This window comes from Cryptomeria japonica, chromosome 4, assembly GCF_030272615.1.
Source record: "Cryptomeria japonica chromosome 4, Sugi_1.0, whole genome shotgun sequence".
Taxonomy (NCBI): Eukaryota; Viridiplantae; Streptophyta; class Pinopsida; order Cupressales; family Cupressaceae; genus Cryptomeria; species Cryptomeria japonica.
In genome coordinates, this window is record NC_081408.1 from 378714983 (window position 1) to 378738565 (window position 23583).

A 23583-nucleotide genomic window follows, 5' to 3' on the forward strand; every position below is an offset into this window, starting at 1 on the left:
TCCTGGGAGGAGGTGGTGCATTCTGGTGTTGTGTAGAAGACCTTTGAAAAGGCTTGGGGCCTTCAGAAGATTTCTTATTCTGCTGATGAGAAGTGAGTGGTGGTGTAGTCTCAACGTCCAAGGTAATCTGAATAGCCTCATGTAGGGTCTGTTGATGTGTGTTTTAGGCACATACGAACACAGAATAAAATACCAAAGTATTTTACCCTCTCTTGAACAAAATCACCTTGTATGCTAAGATCACTAGAAGTTCATATGATGATTCCAAGGTTTCTACGGTCAGTTCTTGACATGTGGGTAACTCAATGGCTTGATGTGATAATGTTGTTTTCACTTGGGGACTTACGTAACTGTTCAATTTGGGAATCTTTCATGGATTTGGAATTGGAAAGGTATGTCGATGACTTAAGATTTTGCAATGAAATTCTTGGTTCTAATCTAACAAAGATTTCTAAAAAAAAGGACAAAAGGAATAGGGTTTAGGAATTCTATTCTAAAGCCTAGAATGCAAGAAAAGGGTAAATGATTCGATGGAATCCTATTGGGCAATGTCTCACCATCAAGTCGAACAATTTGACACAAGCTCAGTGCAATCATCTAAGGTATATTTCAAAGATGTTCAAATTATTACCATCAAACATTGATACCATTCAAATTAATGCATAACAATGGACGTATAACAATTAAAGTTAAGTGCACATAAAATTCCAGTTGACCACGCAAGGCACACTTACAATCAGCAAGAAGCTAGTGGTATGGACTAAATGGATTCCACACAAATGCTTTCAACAAATTCCTTCATTCAATCTAAAATACTTGAAAGCAAATTCTAATCTAAAATTCTAATCTAATTTGGGGGCAGTGAGAACCACAAATGCATGCAACACTTAAACAAAATCACCATCAATGGAACAATGACTTGTATTCAAATTTGCAGTATATAACCGACAATTCTCAAAAATATCTCTTACAAATGAGAGGCAATGGGGTTTATATAGAGCCTCAAAAGAAATGAATGGCCAAGATTCATTTTGAATCAAGGGCCAAGATCATGCCAACAATGCCCTAAAGTTGCCCTAATTAGGGTTTACATCAAAAATGGAGCCACCAACACATGGCCCAATTGCCTAATCATCAAGTAGGGAATCCTCTAGAAGATTTCGGCCTGCATCCCTCTCTCTCACAGCATACTCCAGGAATCTAGCCAATAATGAATCTAACTCCTCCATGGTAATGCTGGGCAAAGTATCCTGCTACATATCTATCACATCCAATGCATCGGAACAAGCATCTAAAGTGTTCTCCCAATTTGGCATAAGCTTCTGCAAATTATGGACATGAATCGGCAAGGAAACCAAATCATCTATCTGATTCTTCTTCAAAGAATCCAACTGACTAAAGTATATGAACTTTATCTTATCTCTCAATTCTTCTAAGTGTAGACCGTTGGCAACACTAACATCTATCCCCAACAATTCCTCAATAGATGTAAGGATCCTCGATTGTATATCCTGAATCGATCCTTCCATCTCTGCACAATCCTTTCGTGCATGCTCATAAGTGGATTTCCTCAATGCCAATGTGCATTACCAACCATGGAAATTGTATCTATCTCCATCATGCACAACTCTCTCCTGAATCAATGTGGACATCGGAATTCTCTTCAAAACTCTGAGGCGGGAAATAGTCTTCTCTTGAATAGGCTAGAATTCATCCCAAACTCCCTCCAAATACTGTATCCTGAATATAAGTGCCATTGTCCTGTCAAATGCCTGGACAAACTAAGTAAGGAAATCATCTGCTTGCCTCTTTACATCTTCAATCCATTTTCTCAACTCTGCAAGTGTATCTCTTGTTGCCTCATGATTAATATGTAGTCCATGATCAACTGCAATAGGGGAAACAAAGGCAGGATTCTCACGCCTAATCCCTGCAATATATTCTCTTAATTTGATATTTTCTTCTCTATACATCTCTTTCTTCTCAATCTCCCTATCTAACCTCACATTGATCACCCTGATGATATCATCAAGTTCCTAGAACTCTTTCTCTTTTGTAGTTTGTCCAAGGGCAACCGAAGTGATCTGGAAATCCATAGGAGTAGTCGCATCCATAGTTACATCAATCAGGATGGCCACCTGTGCAATCCGCATTCCTATCTCATCTCTAGCTATATTTGAAAGTATCTTATCCTTCTTAGGTTCTTTCTCTTGATTGCTCCTGGCTAAGTAATCATCAATATCATCAATAGGTTGGGCCTCTACTACCCTCTTACTCTTCTCCATGCTCTTCATCAACCAATCGGGAATGGCGGACATTTCCATTCCATCATCAAGACACATTTCCCGATCATGTTCCTTCAATGCCGAGATAACATCATCATCATCCTCCTTGTCCTTAGTCAAATCATGAACATCATTACCCAAGCCAACCTCTAATAGGATAGTAGGAGATCCCAGTTGCTCATCATCTTCATTTGGTGGCGCGGATTGAGCTGTGGCATGCAAATCCTGAGTATTATCTAGTAAAATCACTGTGTTGGAACACTATTTAAATTCTTTGTTCTGTTTTGGCATGTCAATCTACTTGATTGACGAGAAACTAAGGAGAGACAAAGGAGTGCTAGGTTTTTGCTTCTTCTTCTTCTTCTCCTTACTAACCATCTCCTTCCCCTTCATCTTGGATTCTCCAGGTGTATTCTTCCTTCATTTTGGAGCTTGACTCTCCTCATTTGCATGAATCCTCAAATCGCTAATTGTCCTCTGATCATCCTCAAGAGAGGATTCCGCCTGTTTCATTTTCTCAAATGTGAAAACAACGCCCATATCTATCAATCCATTCATTTGCTTGTCTACCCATTCTCTAGAGAAATCCACGACGTCTCTCATAAGTACACTCAATTCTGTCACCTCCTGCTCTGACCAACTAGGCAATAGGATAGACTTCTTCATTTGACTTTCATACTGCGGATGAGTATGATCACTATCATCCAATATCTGATTAGGAATGAGAAAGAATTCACACTTTCTCATAAATCCACAGACATCCTGGACCACATTCTTCTCTTCACTGCTTGCTCGTCCATTAGGTTAGCCTAATAATCTTCAATGTCCATCTTGTGTATGAATCTATCTCCTCTAATCCTCTCAACATTTTTATGCGGATCAAATCTATCTCTTTTCTTATATGTTCCAAGGAGATAGAATGCAAGCTCGTCAATCATCGTACTAGCTGGAGCGGCGAATTGGCACACCTCCAATGTTTTTCCTATGGCAATCGGAAAAGTCATCCCTGTTTTATGCTTCTCCTTCTGGATGAAATCATATTCCAGAAGTTGTCTCACCACCTCAAGAAGAATCATTCTGTTTGTAGGATACCTAGGAATTTTGTATGGTTCGGATTGGAATCCCTGAATCCTTAGGCATGTGAAAGTGAAAAACTGTATATACCACGATCCATATTGTTCAATCAATTCCGTTGCCTCCTTGGACAACCTCTTGTGGATTCTTCCTTGCAACAACCTCGTAATATACATGGTAAATGCATCATTCACCCTCTGGTAGCCTTCAATTCTATGTATATCCAGCTATGGATAACATTCATAACTCCTATATTGTCCTTGTCCATTCCCAACTTCACCTCTGCATATCAATCCCTTATATGTGACAAATCTTACAAGTATATACACAAGGTAAGAAGTCATGGTGAATGACTTAGTTCTTTCCACATTTCTCAACTGAAAATCCAAATTGTCACTGATGATTTTTTACCAATTGATCATCGTCCCTCTTATACAATCCTGGATAAAATAAAACATCCATCCTTCAAATAATGTGCTCTGTGACATCACCATCACTCGGTTAAGTAGGAATACCAAATCGCTATATTCCTCTTTCAAATTTGTGAACATGAGTGTCTTGGAAGCTTTGGAATGATGAGGCCTCATCTCAATCATCCACTCCTTGTTCAGTATGGTCTTGCATGCATCTGCCTTCAACTTGTATTTCGCCTCATACTCTTCCTTTGTTCTATCCTTCATGTCTGCACTATGGGGAATTCCAAACACTTCGGCAATCGCATCCTCAGCAAGGTAGGCAATGGTTACCCCTTTAGGAGTCTTTATCATTCAGGAGAGAGGATCATAGTGCCTTGCGCTTTCCAAGACCAACTTGCTGCATTGTATGGATTGTGGAAATCCAACGGCATGATAAATACCACTCTTCATGATGTTTGCATAGGTAGGAGAGGGAATCTAGTTCCTTGTTCCAAACATCCTTTGCCGCATTTGCTCCATATTCAAGAAGTGCATATTTGTGTTTGTGATATCTTTCCATCAGGATGACAATTTGGATTCCGGATAGAATCCCTCCTGGACAATCTTCAACTGCTCCTTCCAAACTCCAATCCCGTATTTAGACATGGTACCTATATGACGCTAGAAGTCAATAACTTTGAAAAATTGTCCTGATAGCTATTTTCAGAATTGAATTAGTTCTGCTTTCTAATGATTTAGACCAAAGATGTAAATATCTTAATCGGCAATAAATCTTTTGGCCGAAATTTTTTAAAAAATCGGGAATCGGGAAAAAATCGGCAATAAATTGGCAAATTTATCGAACATTTGAAAATATATAATTTCTTAAAATATTCTAATATATATTTAATATACATGTTATACATTTATCATTGACTTAAGCATACATCTAATGTGACATATGTTTGTTCATCTATCCTCATAATACATTTAATATATTTAATTTCTTAAAATTAGTATACACATTATACATTTATCAAAAATAAGTATATTAATATTTCAATAATGTTAAAATATATATAAATCTAAGAAAATATAATATATTAAATTTATATTTATACATGAGACTTTGTTTTGGACAAAACATATATAATTTTCTAACCCTAAATAAGACACTGCACAACTAAATAGTATAATGATATTGCTTTATTGATGTCATCGCTGATACCCTTAGTTATATATTGGCTATATTTGTTATATATGCGATGTCAGGCGTCGGGCATCAAAAGTCACAGGCAGAGCGTGTTCTGGCGTCAGGTTTATTTTTTCCTCCCGCATGTATTTTATTTCGCTTTTTCCGTGTAGGGTTTCGGCGATCTTTATTTTGAAATAGCGATTTAAAGCTAAAAAACCCCGATTTTTTTCCAGAACAAACTGCGATTTTTTATGAAAAATCTTTGCCGATTAAATCGGCCGCGAATTTGGATCGCGATATATCGCTATCTTCCTGATATTTTCCCGATATTTGCATCTATGATTTAGACAAGTTTTAGGAATGAAAATCAAGAATTCAATCTATATTTCTAACGAATTCTGAAAATAGAATGAAAATATGACAAGAATTGGGTCTAAAACCCTCATAAAACCTTTAAAAATCATCATTTTCAGACTTAACTAAGTCTGAAGACACTTAGTATACTCAGAAAATTCATCAAAATTAAGGTCATAGGAGTATATCAAGGGTCAAATTTCACTTGGAAAAGGTGAATAAAGTTCTGATTTTCAGCTTCAAATGTCCGAAGACACCTCTCCAAATTCAACAATGGCTGCCAATTGGTCTGAAGACAACCTGCAACACCTAAAATTATTCTCATAACAAGGTTGCAGCCATGTAGAAACACTAGCAATCGATGGAATTTTACCTCCCAAGTCAAAGTTGTCAAATCTGAGCACGAATAATGAGCTGGTAAAAAGATTTAAGTCTGAGGACAAATCTAAAAATGAAGGTTTCAGACTCAGTCCAGCGATGAAAACACTCCCAAATACTTAGAAAATGGCTATAAAATGCCCCCTTAGTGAAATCACCCACTAGTAAAGTGGCTGGAAATGAACCCCAAGTCTGAAGACAGACTGAAAATGGAGTTCTCAAACCTGCAACATTAATGGTGATCCCTGAAAATGCCTCGAAATGCTCCCAAAATGATCTTCGATAAAAATCGCCTAGGTGGGAGTGAGCTAGAAATGGAAAAGTTAAGCCTAAAAACTTAGTTCCCAGCCAACAATGGAGGTCAAAGCACCTTCAGCAATGGCAGCAAACTCAGGTCTGAGAACAATGGCAGCCAACAATCAGCAATGGCGCCTCCCAAATGTAAGCAAATCACTCCAAATATGGAGGAAATCACCCTCAAAACAAAATCGCCTAGTTGGAAGAATGGCGCCATCTTAGCAAAATCGATTTATGTGGCAAAAAAGGCCACCAACTTGTTGTAATGTTCTCTCTAATGGCAGCGCCCAGGTGTTTTGGACAAATGAATTACTAACTTGCAGCTTCAAACCTTCAATGGTGTCCAATGGATATTCCTCCAAAATTGCCCAATAGGAAGAAATCTCCAAAATCAGCCACTTAGCAATCACAATCAATCACATCAGCACAATATAATATTACTTTATTGCTGTTTGGGTCTCTTTATTCTTGCTTTCACCTTGAAACTTCACCACACAAGGAATGTGGGATAAAAACTTGCTTTTTATACTTGCTTGGGAAAATCGATTTGCTTCTAAAAAATACATAATCATTAAATGACCATTGCAAACCATTAATAATTGTTTCTGATTTTTAAATAATCGTTGGTTATTACAAAAACAATTAAATTTGTGCCCACAAAAAAAAAATTCAAAAATTAATCAAATTTGGGCTCCTGGGGAAATGTCATAATTTGCTCTTGGGGGAAAATCACCCTCTATTGGGATAAAAATCCCAATCAAAATCCATCACATTTGCCCCCAAAAAAAAACCTCAAGGGAAAATCTACTTCATTTTGCCATTAAGTCCAAAAATTACCTTGGCGAAAACCGACCCCTATCTGGATAACTATCCAGATTGAAATCCATCAAAACTCGCACTTGGGGAAATTCACCTTTCATCAGGACAATCCTCTACATAAAAAATCCGTTAAATTTTATCATGAATTGCCCTAGTGGAAAATCGATCTTCATCAGGAATATGAATTTCATCCCCATCAAAGTCATTTGCAGTCCCAGGGGAAAATCGTGGGTCATTGAGACAATTTCCCAACACTTAGCCAAAATTTACCCCTCTGGTGGAAAATCGCCCTCCATCAAGAATCTAAATGGGGGAAAAATAAGGTCCATCGAAAATCTGGTGAAAATTCACCTCCCATCAGGATTTTAAGTGGAAGAAAATCATGGGTCATCGAAAATATGGGGGAAAAGCACCTTCCATCAGGAATTTTGACTTTTTGACCACTAGAACATGAATTTTCATCAGGAATTTGATGATTTTTTCCACTCAAAATCAATTGGACACTTCAAATTTTCAATAAAACGCATCGGGACTTAGTCAAATTCACCAAAATTTGAGCGAGACAAAAGGAAATTCATTGGGATAAATTGCAAATTTCACTTAATAACCTCCTAGGAGTGAGAAAACAACGCCTAAAGGACCTTTCAACGCTTGGGCACAAAAATATCACCGATTTGGACGTTCAAAACTCATTCATGCTCAAAAGGTCTACACTTAGACAAAATTTGGGATCTCTAGGCATCTAACACTTACGCACTTGATCCTCTACAAAACTTCAAAACCCTAATAGCAATTAGGCATGATCACACTTCAAAGCTCGAGACTCGAACACTGGAAGCTCAAAATCGTCGGTTACTGCCAAAACCCTAATCTAACAACACGCACAAAGCAGGAAAGAGGGGGTCCACATTTGCAATGGGGCAATGTGTGAAAAGGTCACAACAGGGCCCTAGGCTTAAGAGCCTTGACCAATCCCCGTAGTCTATTATGCAAACCCTCAATAAACAACATCACCATGCATCTATCTAGCATCTCAAGAACCACAAAGCAATACATTGAAACTCATTAACATAAGTTTCAACATGTCCAGTTTGTCGCAGTAGTGCAAAGTCTCTATAATACAGCTCAACATACTTACAGTCAAATCTAACCTTTGTAAAGTTTGGTACTTTAGTGTGTGAAAATCATCATAGTCTCTATGGAAGACCTTTTTACCCATTAAATCAAGGCATAAAAATAGGTTGTCCCAATGGGAGGCGTTTTTCCATTGAGCTTAAAGGTGAAAATGGACTTTTTCCCAATGGAGCATGATTTTCCAGTACATTTTGAACACAAGTGATTTTTATGATGAAAATGGTCTTTGTCCAAATGAGGTGTGTTTTTTCCCTCATGCACAATGCTTTTTGGGAAAACCTTGATGCATCTAGATTCTCCACTGTGGTTGTATCGATGGAGGTCGTTTATCCACTAGGCCTTCAAGAGTGAATGAACAAGGAAAGTGAGTCCAAATGACCCACGTTTTTCCACTAGGAGGTAAATGACCAAGTTAAGTGCAATTATTGTGTCCAGATAAGGTTCAAAACTCCACCAGAGGGAAAATAAGTGAAATGGAGTGAAGTGTGGATGAATTTATGTTGTCTTGATGAGGTGTGTTTTTCCATTGGAGGTAAATTGATGAATTTTGGTTGATTTTAATTGTCCAGATGGAGTTCGAATTTCCCCTGGAGGTATCTTGATGGAATTTGACAAGTTTAATGAGATTTTAGTGTTCAGATGAAGGATGTTTTTCCACTAGAGGGTGTTTTTACATGAAATGATGAATTTTAATTGTCCAAATGGCCATCAATTTTCCCCTGGACAGATTTGTGAGCAAAAATGAGTCAAGTGATGAAATTTATTTGTCCAAATGAGGGTTGATTTTCCCCTCAAGGGTATATGTGGTGAATGGAAATGAATTTAAGTGAATTTATGTGTCCAAATGGGGTGCATTTTTCGCCTAGGTGGCTGGAACTGAATTCAAATGAAATTTTAATGACAAAGTGTGCCCAAATGATATTAATTTTGCCTTACCACAAACATTTAATGATCAAACAAAATGAATTTAATTCTAAGTGTGGAATCCCTATGCAAATCGTTTTTCCACTAGGCAGATAAGAAGAGAAGTTTTATCCCACATTGGTTGTGTGGTGATTTTGTAAGGCAAAAACAAGAATAAAAGACCCAGCCCAGCACATATATGATATTATATTGCCATTGATGTGACTGTTTGGAAGCTAATTGGAGGTGCGCCATCATTCAAGGGGGGCTACGATTTTGCTAAGTGGCTGATTGCACCACCATTGAAGAGGATTTGTGAGCATTTTGTGTGTGGCACCATTGCTGGTAGACGTGTGATTTTGCCCAAGTGTGTGTTAGGCGACATTGTTGGAGAGTTGTGACATTCTTCAAGGGGGCGCCATTGTTGATCCAAGGTCTGAAACTCCATTTCCAGCATCATTCTCAGACCAGCAATCATTTCCAAGTATCAACTCTATGCCAAGGCGTGGTCATTTTCAGGTCTAAAGGGGCAAATCGCCTTGTGTGTGGAGGTGTGCCATGGCTGTGATCACTTCCAGCCATTGAAATGTGATTCAAATGTATGTTCTCAGACTACAAAGTGACAAAATCAGACCTGAGATATTCTAAAGGCACCCAGGTTCCACATTTCCCAGCCATTTGGGGGCATATTCAGACATTGTATTCAGAGAATCAAACCTGATACACCATTTTGAAATCCAAAATCAGTCATTCTCTGAGCATTGACAAGTGTGTTCAGACCTGGAAACATATTGTGGACATCAAATACTCCATTTTCTGAGTGTTTGCAGGGTGTCTTTAGACTTGCCAATTGTGATCAGATTTGTATTAAGTCTGAAAATCAGGTTTAAAGAGAGGCAATATGCCTCATTTTGATCAAGATTCATTTATTTATCAGAATTTATGTTCCCCATTGCTTAAATTTCTTATTTTGAACCCATAAATGTGAAAATCTTTAAAAATCAGAACTTAGAAATTTCTGAAAATAAATTATTAGAGCTATTTTTACCATGATATTAACTTCAAGCTTCGTACAGGTACTATGTCCAAGGCTGGGATATCAGCAAGGAAAAATCAATTGAATATCATACAGGAGGGTTACTATCCAGAGTCACAGATAACATCCCAATGGAAGAAGGTTGGAGACACGAACATAGAGTACCCGGTCATGAAGAGGATAAGGCAGAGAATGTTTGGAACGAAGAATCATCTTCCATTTACTTTGGCGGCTAATATCATGAAGAATGGAATCTACCAAGTGGCTGGCTTTCCACCATCCATTTAGTGCTATGGGCTCGTAGTCGAGTGTGCAAAGCATTATGATCCTCAAACCAAAATGTTCAAAACACCCAAGGAGATAGTGCTCGCATACCTGGCTGAGTCAATTGGGGAAGTATTTGGAATCCCTAGATGTACAGACATTCAAGAGAGAACCAAGGAAGAAGCGCAAGCAAAATTTGAAAGAACGGAGTCATGTATGACAGTTATCAATACTGAGTGGGTTCTTGAGACAAGGTGTCACCACTCCAGGTTACCCAAGAGGCTCTTAAGTTCGGACTTCAAGGAGGAGTACAACGGCCTAATATCTCTACTCAACCTAGTCATGGGAGCACCTCAAGGGGCACTATTTGAAACATGGATGTACTATTTTATTGAGGACATAGTGGGAGGAACGGTGATCAACTGGGCAAAGATAATAAGTTGTAACCTTGACATCCAATTGAGAGGTTTGGAGAAAACAAGGACATTCAATATGACTTCCTACCTTGTCTATGTGCTTGCCAGATATGTTGTGCACAAAAGATTGATACGCAAGGGCGAATTTGGGAACGGCCCAGGACAATACAGAGTTTATGAGTGCTATCCGCAACTCCATCTACATAAAATTGAACATTATAGAAGGGTGAACGATGCTTTCACCATGTACATCACAAGGTTGCTACAAAGCGGAATACATAAACGATTGTCTAAGGAGGCAACAACACTTATAGAGAAGTACGGATCGTGGTATATCCTGTTTCCTACCTTCACATACTTAAGGATTCAGGGATTCACATCGGAACCCTACAAGCTTCATAGGTATTCGACAAACAAGATGGTTTTGCTTGAGGTAGTGAGATAGCTTTTAGAATATGATTTCATCCAGAAGGCGAAGCACAGAACAGGGATAACTTTTACTCTCTCGCTTGGGAAGATGAAGGAGGTATGCCACACTGCATCCACAGCAGAGATGGTCAATGAGGAATTGGAATTCTATCATCTTGCAATCTATAAAAGAAAGGATCGATTCGATCCATTCAGAGAATTGTAACGATTAAGGGAGGGAATTTTATACACAAGATTGACATCGAAGACTATTGGGCTAATCTCATGGATGAGTTTACAGTTAGAAGAAAGATGTAGTCTCGCATGTCAGTGGACTTCATGAGGAAGTGTAACTTCTCCATTCTGGATTAGGTGCAAGATGATGGGGATCACATCCATTTGTAATATGAAAATGAGAAAGACAAGCCTATCTCGTTGCCTAGCTGGGCACAACCTGAGTTGGTAGATTTGAATGTTGTAATGAGAGATGTGAATGATTACTCCAAGGAATGGGTGGACAAGTACATGAACAAGTTGAGAAAACTAAAGGCCACCTTTACTTATGAGAAGATGATAAATGAGGAGTCCTCTCTCAATGATGATGAGAGAACGATAAGCAATGTTAGAACACATAACGATGAGGAGAGTCAGGCTCCCAAAAGGAGAAAAGGTATGCCTGGAAGTTCACAAACAAAAGGCAAGGAGATTGTTAGCCAGGAGTCAATGCACAGGAAACACAAGTCTAGCACTCCCCACTCTACCATGAGTTCCTCATCCATGAAGGAGAATGATATGACAAAGAAGGACAATGAATCCAAACAGGGTTGCGACATGGAAATCCTACAAGGGAATGACAGAGATTTACATGCTACAACACAATCGGCACCACATGAAGATGATGAAGAACAGTGAGGATCCCCCACAGTTCAGCTGGAGGTTGATTTGAGCAACAATGTAGTAGATTTGACTAAGGATAAGGATACAAATGATGATGTTATTTCAGCCTTCAGAGGACTTGATCAAGACTTGAACCTTGAAGATGGGGATGGAATTGTCTTCTATTCCTTATTGGTTGTTGAGTAGCATGGAGAAGAGGAAAGTGATAGAGGCGTAGCCTGCAGAAGATATTGATGACTTCCTAGCTAGGGTTGGCAAGGAAAAGGAGCAAAAGAAGGCTAAGATGTTCTCTAGGATTACTAGAGATGATACAGGAGTACGCATTGCACAAGTGGTTGTCCCGACACGTGACAAGACCAGAGATGTGGTCACTCCTATGGATTATTAGGTTACCACAATTAACCTTGTACTACTACGAAGAAGCAAGAGTTCCAGGAGCTCGATCATATAGTCAAGGCAATTGAGGCACGATTGGATAGGACTATTGCAAAGAAAGAGATGCTTGAGAGTGAGAACAAGAGACTCAAGGAGTGTATTGAAGGGATGAATTCCCTAAGGTGTGAGGATCCTACCTTTGTCTCACCCATTGCTATTGCTCATGGATCCCCCTTCGATCATGAGGTGATGAGGAATATATATCAGGAGGATGGAAAATGGATAGAGGATGTTTCGAGGAAAGCAAATGATTTCCTAGCTTAGTCTGTCCAAGCATTTGACAAGACAACAATGCTCATATTTAGGATGCAGTACTTGGAAGGAGTTTGGGAAGATTTCTGACCAGTGCAGGAGAAGACTATTCCTCGCCTCAAGGTATTGAAGCGAATTCCTATGTCCACATTGATCCAAGAGGGAGTTTTTCAAGAAGGCAATGTTTACAATTTCCATGGTTTGTATTGTTCTTTGGCCATGCAGAAGTCAGTGTATGATCATGCGAAGCAGGAGTGCATTGAGATGGAAGGATTGATCCAGGAGATATAATCCAAAATCCTTACATCTATTGAAGAATTATTGGGACAAGATGTTCATGCTTCCAGCAATTTGAACCTGGAACAATTGAAAAGGAAAATGAAGTTCATTTACTTCAAGGAGTTGGAATCTTTAAGGAAGAATCAGCTAGATGACTTGGTTTCTCTCATGATTCACATCAGCAACTTGCAGAAGCTTATCCCGGATTGGGAAAGCATTTTCAATGCTTGCTCAAATGCCTTGGATGTGATTGATTTGCAACAGGAAGGTCTACCCAGTGTTACGATGGAGGAACTCGACTCGGTTTTAGCTAGATTTGTTGAGTATGCAGCTAGAGAGAGGGATGCAGGCCGGAATCTTCTAGAAGATTCCCTACTTGATGACTAGGCGTCATCCCATTGGACCTTTTTTTATTCCACTTTTTGATGTAAACCCTAATTAGGGCAGTGTGGGCATGATCTTGGCCCTTGATTCCATAATGAATCTTGGTTGTTCATTTCATTTTGAGACTATATAAACCCATTTGCCTCTCATTTATAAGAGAGATTTTTGAGAATTGTCATCTGCATGCTGCAAGTTTGAATATAATCATTGAAGTTCGTTGATTTTGTTGAGATTTGAAGCATTTGTGGTTCTCATTTCCTCCAAATTTAGATTAGAATTTGTTTCAAGTATTTTAGACTTGATGAAAGAAGTGTTGAATGCAATTGAATGAAATTCCTTTGATCCATACCACCTTCTTCTTGCTAATTTTAATTTTGCCTTGTGTGGTCAACTAGAATTTGAATTGAGCTTAACTTAAATTATTTCTCATCCATTGGTATACATTACCTTGATGGCATTGATGTTGATGGTATTAATTTGAACATCAATAAATTTGCCTTAGATGATTGCACTAAGCTTGTGTTGAATTGTTCTTTGATGGTGAAACCTAGCCAAGTTGAATTTCATTGAATCATTCATTACCTCTTGCATTCTAGGTTAGTGTTGATGTGTTTTTTACGCACATGTGAACACAGAATAAAATACCTAAAGGTACCTTATCCTCTCTTGAGTAAAGCCTCTGAATGCTGAAGATATCGCAAAAAGGATCAATCAGGGTGACTTCAAGGTTCTTTTCTGTAGGATCTCTACGTGTGGATAAGCTCTCTGTGGTATGATGTGATTTGCTAGAATCACAAGGGGACTTACACTTGTCGACCTAAACGTCTGATTTGCTTTGAATATTGCTGGAACACAGGATTTCACTGCCTTAGATTCGAAAAAAAGGAAAAAAGGACAAGGGCGAGGAAAGGATCTAATTCTAATACTAAGAATGTAAGAGCAATGAATGATCTTTGATGAAATTCTAACTAAGTCTTGTTTTGACATCCCAGGACCATCTCCACAAGGTTAGTGCGATCTTTGAAGGGAAGCTTTATGATGTTCAAATCATCACTGCAGGCATAGACACCATCAGGCTGATGCATATCAATGAAGAAGCGACAATTGAAGTTAAGCTTAAGCTGAATGATTTCAGTTGACTACACAAGGCAAGTCTGCAATCAACAAACTGCTAGTAGTATGGATATACGAATTTCACCATCAATCAAGCACATTTCTTCCACTCATCTAATAACATGAAATCAAATATGAGAAGTATAGAGACCATGCAAATTGTTGAATCGACCCATGAATTTCACCATTTCTTCAATGAAGTTTTACAAGTCTTTTACAACAACACCTTGGCAACAATCTTTGCCTTCTCTCTCTACTCTACTCTAATTGCTATTCTATCAACTGACTAATTCACTATTCTAACTATTCACTCCCTACCTTCTAACTGCTTCCAACTGCCTTTACAAAATGAAGAGTCGGGGCTTATATAGTGCCCACAATACAATTCGATGGCTCAGATGAATTTGAGATCAATGGCCAAGATTCAACAATGAAAACCCTAATTAGGGTTTGTTACAACCATTAAATAACATTTAATGCTTGACCAATGATAAAATTACATTTTAGGACACATGTCTTCTCTGAAAAATTTGACCAATGGATAGCTGGGGTAGGTACATCGAAGTTTGTGCCACCTCCCATGAGTTAGGTACATTGAATCTGGACATGCTGAGATAGACCACACCAGCTGGATAAGTGATGACTGGGATGCCACCTCGCCTGACACTTGGAACTTGGTAGATATCCAATTCGATGATGTTGAGAAGCTAGTCTTTAATTAACTCTTCTGAAACTATCTGCTTCTTCAACGAACCCTTGCTCTAACTTCTTTTGTCTTTGATGTGCAGGATGATGATGTACCTCGCCTTGGAATGATGGATTGGAAGAGGTTAGTCATGATGATGCTTGACCGAAGAAGGTCGTCCTTGTCGATGCTAGACTGGAGGAGTTCGCCCTTATCCTTGCTTGATCTTCTTTGATGATGCTGAGCTGGAGGAGATCATCTTTGTCCTAGACCGGATCTTCTTTGATGAGAGCCTGCCGACCTGTAGATCTTCAGCCTTAGGAGTTGCCATCTTGATACCTACACAACATTTCAAAATTAGTTCTCAAGCATTATATCTTGAAGTGTAGAAATCTAGACTTAAAAGGAAGATTTAAGATTTTAATTAGGAAACTTCATGATAAATCTAGAGTTATCATTTCCTAATTAACCATGCAATACTTAGACTTTTCTAGAAAATGACTAAAAATCAAACCTTGAACAAGGGTGTTAAGATGATTTCGCCATACCTCCTCTTGAGTATTAAACTCTACGAAATGATGTAAAAATAGATGAATTTCGCTAGGCAAAGTTTAAATCATAGCCTCCTCTTGGATGAATCACACCTCCATTAACCTCCAACACTTAGCAAACTTCGCCTCCAATCTTCAACTTCGCCTCCAATCTTCTGGATTTCGCTCCTCAAATTGCACTTCAACCTCTGGATTTCGCCCCTCAAATAGCTCTCCAATTTCGCACTTAGGAAAGGATGAATGAATAATTAAACTTGAACAAAGCATCACCCATATATAGAGCGCTCACCTTGATTCCCTCCAAGGCCGACTTGCCAAAAGGGAAATGAAAATGAAATAAAATCCCCCTCAAAAGAAGGCCGACTTGCTTGTAAAAGCAAATAAATGTATTTGAGCGCTCACCTTCATTTAAAATTTGAAAATTAATTTTAATGCCTCCAAAGTGGATTTTTGATTATTTCAAGGCCTAAATATTAATTTATTAAATGAAAATGCCTTTAATTTAGTGCGAATTTGATTTAGCCCTTCCAAAGGCCTCAAAGTTAGCCACTTGGTGCATTTTAAGGATATCAACGCTCAATAAAAAATGAAGGATATCACCAATTTTGCCCTGGACCTTCAGTGAAGGTCAGGAGCGATTTTTCAATCTTGCTCTTAATCCTTCATCTTTTGGATTCCAAATTGCTTCCAAGACATAAAACATCATCTCTTCTTCCTATCCACACAAGATCTTGTCTCAATTCCTCAAACAAAGGAGAGGATCCTGAAAAATCGCTATGGGCCCTCTCTGAGGGTCAGGAGCGACTTTTTGATTTTAGGCTTGATTCTTCATCATTTTTCATTGAAACTTCATTCGTCATTAAGCAACATCCTTCCTTTATCCATCTCATCCAAACTCGCTTTGTTGTTGCAAGGTAAAATGAGGATTTTCAATAATTTCGCTCTGGGCCCTCTCTGAGGGTCAGGAGCGATTTTTCGCTATGGGCCCTCTCTAAGGGTCAGGAGTGATTTTTCATTTTCTGACCAAAATCATCAAGTTTCAAAGGCAAAACAATATTCATCATGTTTTTGGAGGTCTCTTCTCCTTATCCTAACCTTGCCTTAGCACCATTTTGAAGAAAACATGCATTTTTTGAAAATCTCGCTGTGGACCTTCAGTGAGGGTCAGGAGCGACTTTTTGTTTTTAGGCAAATTCCTTTATCTTTTAATCTTCAAATCACCTCCAAGGCATAACACATCACGTTCTCCTCCTGTCCAAGAAAGATTTTATCTCAATTGTTCAAACAAAGGAGAGAAACCTGGAAAATCGCTATGGGCCCTCTCTGAGGGTCCGGAGCAATTTTTGTAATTGCCTTCAAAATTTTGATTCTCAACGATCTCTTTTCACTTCAAGGCCTTTCAAACATCGTTTCAAACCCATGCCTAACCTTAGCCTTCCTCAAACTTGGATGAAAAATTCCCATTTTAGGTTTCTCGCTGTGGGCCTTCTCTAAGGGTTCGGAGCGATTTTTCGCTGTGGGCCTTCTCTGAGGGTCCGGAGCGACTTTTTCATTTTGGGTTGATTTCTTCTTGTGTTGATCCTCCAAATTATATTCAACGGATAGAACATGCTTTCCTTCATCCCTTCCAATCATAAAATCACTTTGATCTTGTAAGAATAATGCATATTTGAAAATCTCGCTGTGGACCCTCTCTGAGGGTCAGGAGGGACTTTTGCTACCTAGACCAAAATGTTTCACTTTTCATCTAAAAATCACTTTGCCAAGGGAGATATCGTCTTGTTCCTTGCTATGAATAAAAATTCATGTCCAAGAAAGGTCCAAAAATGTGCACACAAAGAAAATCGCTGTGGGCCCTCTCTAAGGGTCAGGAGCGATTTTTCCTTTCCTGGGCAAAACTCCTTCAATTTATCATCTTCAATCAAGTCTGGATACTTCATTATGCTCATTCTATCCTTCATCATGCTCTTGACCTCTCAAATCGACCAAATAAGGCTAGCAATGACCCCTATAAGATTTCGCGTTGTGGCCCTCTCTGAGGGTCAGGAGCGATTTTTCGCTATGGGCCTTCACTGAGGGTCAAGAGCGATTTTCTGACCTTTTGAACTCTCCATCAGGATAATTTTATGGAATATAACATTTAAGTATAAGAAAGACTTCTTTCTTATACTTTAAGTTATATTCCATATATACTTTTAGGATGTTTGAGAGTGGTTTCAGACCTCCAGGAGTTATATTGCAAAATCTAGTTTTTGGAGGTTTTTCAGTTTCCAGACTTAGTCAAATTTCAGGATCAGGACATTCCAGACTTAGCCAAATTTCAGGATCAGGACTTTCCAGACTTAGCCAAATTTCAGGATCAGGACATCACTCCAGCAGGACCTGCTATCCAGGTGATCCCCTTGGCGACACTCAAAATGCAAAGGCTAACAGACAAAACCCTAAATGACCTAAAAACAAACCCCAGAAAAGCAAAAAGCAGGGGTCCCCATTTGCAATGGGGCGATGTGTGAAAACGTCACAACAGTTAGATAGGATTAGATTAGAACTCCTAGACCCTCATCCTTTTGCATTTTATTTAAAATCTTTGTTAGAATAGATCAAGAGCTCAATTGCGAAATCATAAGTCATTTGAAATCATTGGCAAGCCTACTCCATTCATGATAAGTTTGACATCATTAAGAACAATTGTGTAAGACCCCATGTGAAAACAGCAATTCACATCAAACCATTGAGCTACCCACATGTCAAGAACTGACCGTAGAAACCTTGGAATCATCTTAGTTGATCAAATATTTAGCATCTGAGGTGATTTTGTTCAAGTGAGGGTAAAATATTTTGGTATTTTATTCTATGTTCGATTGTGCATAATAACACATCAACAGGCTCTATAGTTCCAGATTATAGGACCCATGGAACCTATAATTCTGGATTGAAAGGCGCCACCAAGATGAGTTCAAGAATTTGTTTGAGCGCTCTTCCAACCTATCGAAGGATTGATTTCAAAGCAAAGCGAACTTAAAGGGATTATCCAAGACACCTAGTCGCTAGAGAAGGGGAGTGAAGGATACCTAGGTGCTAAACACATGCTAACAAGGAATTCCAAGGGCTTGCTAAGGTTGATCAAGGGATGTTGAGCGCTAAACAAGGGTGATCAAGGACAAGCAACTTTGTGAACAATTTGCCAAAGAAAAATTAATTTTGATTGTGAATCCATGTTTAGACTTGCACTTTGCATTTTAGTTTTGGAATTCCATACTTTGAATAAGGATTGAATTTTTTTAATTTAGAATTCCACACTTCACACAAGGATTGCACTTGAATTTTGCACTTTTGTCTAAGGATTTTCAATAAATTTTTCTTATTTTCCTCTCCTATCAAGGTCAGAAAATCTGACCTTGACAAGGAATCTTCCTTGTGTAGGTATTGAATCTTCATCATTTTTCACACTTGACATTTCAATCTTCAATTTCCAGACAACTATCCTTAACAACATTTTTTGCAATTTTGACAACTTCGACAGTTTTTGACAATATTGACAACAATTGTCATTCCTGATGTTTGTTCATGGATATTGGACTCAATACTTGAATTCCTAACTTGATCACACCCTAAGGACAAGACATTACACTCTAAGTCACTTCAAGGGTCACCCAACACTCATTCCTGGATTGACAAGACAAAACCCCTCCCATAAACAAAGGTTAAAAACTACGAAATTATTGCCAAACTAAAACAAAACTACCTAATCCAAAAAGCGAAAAAGTGGGGGTCCCCATTTGGAATGGGGCATATGCGTTTACAACACAGCATATATGTGGTTGCAAGATAAATTCAGGTTGAGAAATTATTGTACTACTATGATTTTAATGGGCTTCATACTATGATATTAATGAACTACAATTTGCTAATAAAGTTCCTATCATGGTGAGATTTCAAAGGAAAATGGATACCATCCTACATCAGCCGACTCACACACCCTCAAAGCTTTTGCCGATCCTTTAGCAAAAAGTTAGAGCTCTTGGTCATTCATGGAATGGATGAAAAGAAAGCTCAAGTAACTGAGTAGTGGACTAGATGGTATGGATTCTAACACAACTAGTTTTGTTGTAGATTTCAATTATGTTTCTCAGCTGTTTGATGTGGCAAAGATGTATGAAGACCATTTTCGCAGGAGTCAATAAATTTGTTGTATGTGGGATGTGAAGAGATTCGGTGAAATCAATCAGTTCCCATTATCTGTGTCAAAAGTTCATAAAAAGGAGAATTGTAATGAGACATTAACTGCAATAATTTTGAATTAAATCAGGATCCCCTTTTCCTTTGCAAACATCTTTTTGGCAGACATTTCTTTATTGATCAATGTCATTTCATTATTTATTGTTAAGTAATTAAAAAAAATGCTTAAAATTCACCATATATTTGTCTGATTTTCTTTCATATTTGAGCTTAGTCCATTTGTAAATGGTTATCATTTAATTGATAGCTTGAGTCGTGGGCTTTATTTGTATGTGAATTGTTGTTTCTTATAGATGAACTAACAACTCTGAATATGATTAGCACAAGATTGTAGTAAAATCGGGCTTTTATATGTTTGCTATGCACTGTATTTTATTTTGAATTTGCAGTCTCTTAAAAGGCCCTTTGTTACATTGAAATCGTTTTGGTTCAGTGTGTTTTTTGTTCTTACCTTTTCATAATTTTTTTGTATATATAAAGTATTTATACTCGAATAAATAGATCTACATTTTTGCTTTTATGATTCTAGTATAGGTAACCAAAGCCAAGTTAGAATTTTCACAAAACAGGAGGGTCTAGGATCCCCAACTGTTAACTTCATATTTCGACAAGCCAAGAGGGCCCTTCGCAAACAAGGCGCCACATGGGAATGATTTAGTCATAGAATTATTTGGTAACTTTGCACACATAGACTTTACATGCTAGTGCTGCTTTTGTGTTTGTCAATTATAACCGCCTCATATCATTTAGTTGTGCTCTATCACCTTAATTTCCCTTTATTACATATTTTGACTTCTGCTTGACTTATTTTGTCAACTCATGCTATTGAGTCGTTCCACATGCTCAATTGTCCAGACTCCACATCCATTGCATACTTGTCTACCTTGACACTCACTCGGCCTTGTTGACTTTTTTTTTGCTTGGTTTGCCCTATTGGTCTTCTTCAAGGCATATTTCTTCCTTATGAGAATACTTTTTGTGACAAAAACCACCGTTTGCAATTTTGTTACAAAAGCGAGGGTTTCAAAACAAGTGGTGATTCCGTCAGCAATGTGGTGGTGCTATCTGAGAATTGACAATTTTATCATCTGATCTGGAAATGAAATGAAAACAAGGAGATGACATGAAAGGTCATAGGCAATTTTAGAGCACCTTTTCAACTAACTAACAATCCTTCTGGGATTGTTTCAGCTTATCAATTGCTCGCTACGGATCTATAAAAAAATTTGATTTACTTCTATTAAGAGATTGACAAATAATTGCAACTTGGACTATGCCAATGTTTGCTTTCAAATTGGTCAACCCATATTACATTCTTTAGTATAATGTTATGTATCCTGTAGTGTTTGAGCAGTCATCAACTCCTGGAATTCACCAAGATGTTGGAGTATGCAGTACTGTCCTCATCGGAGATCACATTTTGGACGAAATGGACCATCTCATCTGCGTTCTAAGATTTGCCTGATTTATTATTATACTAGAGGGAATCGATTTAATGGATCAGGTATAGATTCTTCCCCTTGCGTTTCAGTTTATTAAGTGCATATGATCACTTTTCTTGGAAGTGGATGAACGTTAAATTCATGCTTTAGTTGATTACTCGTGAAATTGGATGTTTCTCAACTGTTAACAACTACCTTCCTAAGAGGACAAAACAAGCTGACCCAGCACAACACAGCCTTAAAATAACGAGTCTAGACATTGAATAAGTTCTGTTGTGAGTTTTCGCTAACTAAATAAGTTGTTGAAAGTGAAAAAAAATTAAAAGGACAGGGACTTGGAATCTTGTAAATTCAGTGTGGAGAAAAAGCAACTAATTGAACAGCAAGAAGTTTCTTCCCTTGCGATATCAAAATACTTAAAAAATGTTAATGATAGTTATAAAGAGTTAGAAGTTAATGATAGTTATAAAGAGCTAGATGGAAAAGATGCCATTGGGAAGTCTTATTTGGCTCTAGCATTTTATAAGCACGAGAGTACTGAGAGTATTATATCATCATGTTTTATCTGTAACTGCCAATGTCCTGCACTGATATATTCAGTTCATTGTTGTTATCCAAATTTATCTCATTTTTATAAAAGAACACAGTTAACTTCATGCATGCTATTAATTAGTTGCTTAATTTTGTAAAGTGTTATGCAACCAAAAAAAAAGGAAGATATAGACAAATATAACCATTACTTTGTTTGCATTACCAACGAAATCAGCTGAAAATTCTAGGCCTTTCATTTTAGTGACAAACGTTTTCATGTATTTAATCTTGAGCGTATTCTGTACTATATTGGATCACGGCTTTGGGCAATGAATAGAGTAGTATCAATAACATGTGATCAATAATATTAAGGATATATACCTAAATGCGATTAAAGATATTAAAACAAAAAATGTAATATTAGGTGCAGCACAAAAGGCATGATGTAATTAAACTGGGCAATGGCTCTCATTTCTCAAGTATGAAAATTAACAGGAAAGGAAGCAGACGTGACCCTTGGAAACTCCATAGTCAAAACCACTAAAAGGATTTTCTTTATTTTGCAGTAATCAAGAAGAATATTGCCAGCTTTTATGTTTTTATCAAAGACACTGATTTGAATGGATGCTATTCTTTGTTTCTCTCTTTTACTTGGCATGCTAGATTTATGATAGTTTCTATTAATTGTATCGTCTATCGTGTCACTTCAGAAAAAAGCAATCACCGTGAAACAGAGATTCGCTCAATTTTTTTAGGTTTGTGTTTTAAGATTGGTAGTAAGTTGTTCTATTTTGTGCTTCAGGTACCACGAGAGAACACTTACTGGGAATTTGACATAAAAAGCATAAATCCATCGGACAGTCAATGTGAAAATAGGCATGCTATGAATTTAAAGGATGTGGAGATACCACCACTTAAGCATAATAGAGGTCTTGAGCAGACTCAGTCTGTTGAAAAAACAATAGACTTTTCCAATCCACCCTGGAGTATTCCTACGCGGCCAGCTCCAGCCGGCGAAAAAATCCCACTTTACCAAGTAGCCCATAGTCGAGCAGGGGATAAAGGAAATGACTTGAATTTCTCCATCATACCACATTTTCTTGCAGATATTGAAAGGTTGAAAAAGGTTATAACAGTGGAATGGGTTAAGAATGTGATAACGATTCTCATGACACCAAATGCCATCAGAATGGTACAGCATTCCGAAGACCTGCATTTTGAGGACAATGCACCATTCAAGAATATGGGCAAGGATCTTCCAGAATACAATGAAGCATTAACGGTAGAGATCTATGAGGCTAAAGGTATCAAATCTCTAAACATTGTAGTCAGAAATGCTTTGGATGGAGGTGTAAATTGCTCGCGAAGAATCGACCGACATGGGAAAACAACTTCAGATTTAATTCTGGCCCAAGAAATTGTCTTGCCACCTTAAATAGATAACAGTGCATGTTTTCATTTTCTTACAGGATTTGGATCACACAATGGAATATTGTATAATGATTCTATAAGCGAAGTGAAATAACACTTCCATAATGAGGGAAAGTATTGGAAAATGTTATTTGCAATTCTAGATGTATGTTCTTTAGGGTCAATCTTTACAAAGTATTGTAACAATTCAACAGTTATTTAATTAATTCTCTATAAAAGATTGAACCGGCTGCAAGCTTTTTTCGCTGTCTACAACCATGACCATGAATTTTTTGGAAATTTGTTAAATAACGTCTTATTTGGTATTTTGGTTAATTCCGGCTATTGTGATGGATTAGGCTCTACAACAAACTAACAAAAGTATACGTTGAATAAGAGAGTATTAC

The 23583-nt window shown here is 37.8% G+C and overlaps 1 protein-coding gene across 3 annotated transcripts in view; it reads left to right on the forward strand.

The window, feature by feature from the left end:
• Positions 1 to 23452, forward strand: part of LOC131047558 (uncharacterized) — a 305899-nt gene extending 282447 nt beyond the window's left edge. For all 3 annotated transcript variants that reach the window (XM_057981396.2, XM_057981398.2, XM_059219838.1), the window contains one exon: positions 22569 to 23452. In XM_057981396.2, coding sequence (XP_057837379.2) covers positions 22569 to 23201 — 633 coding nt within the window. In that variant the 3' untranslated portion in view covers positions 23202 to 23452. The remainder of the gene's footprint in view (positions 1 to 22568) is intronic.
• Positions 23453 to 23583: the final 131 nt, after the last annotated feature.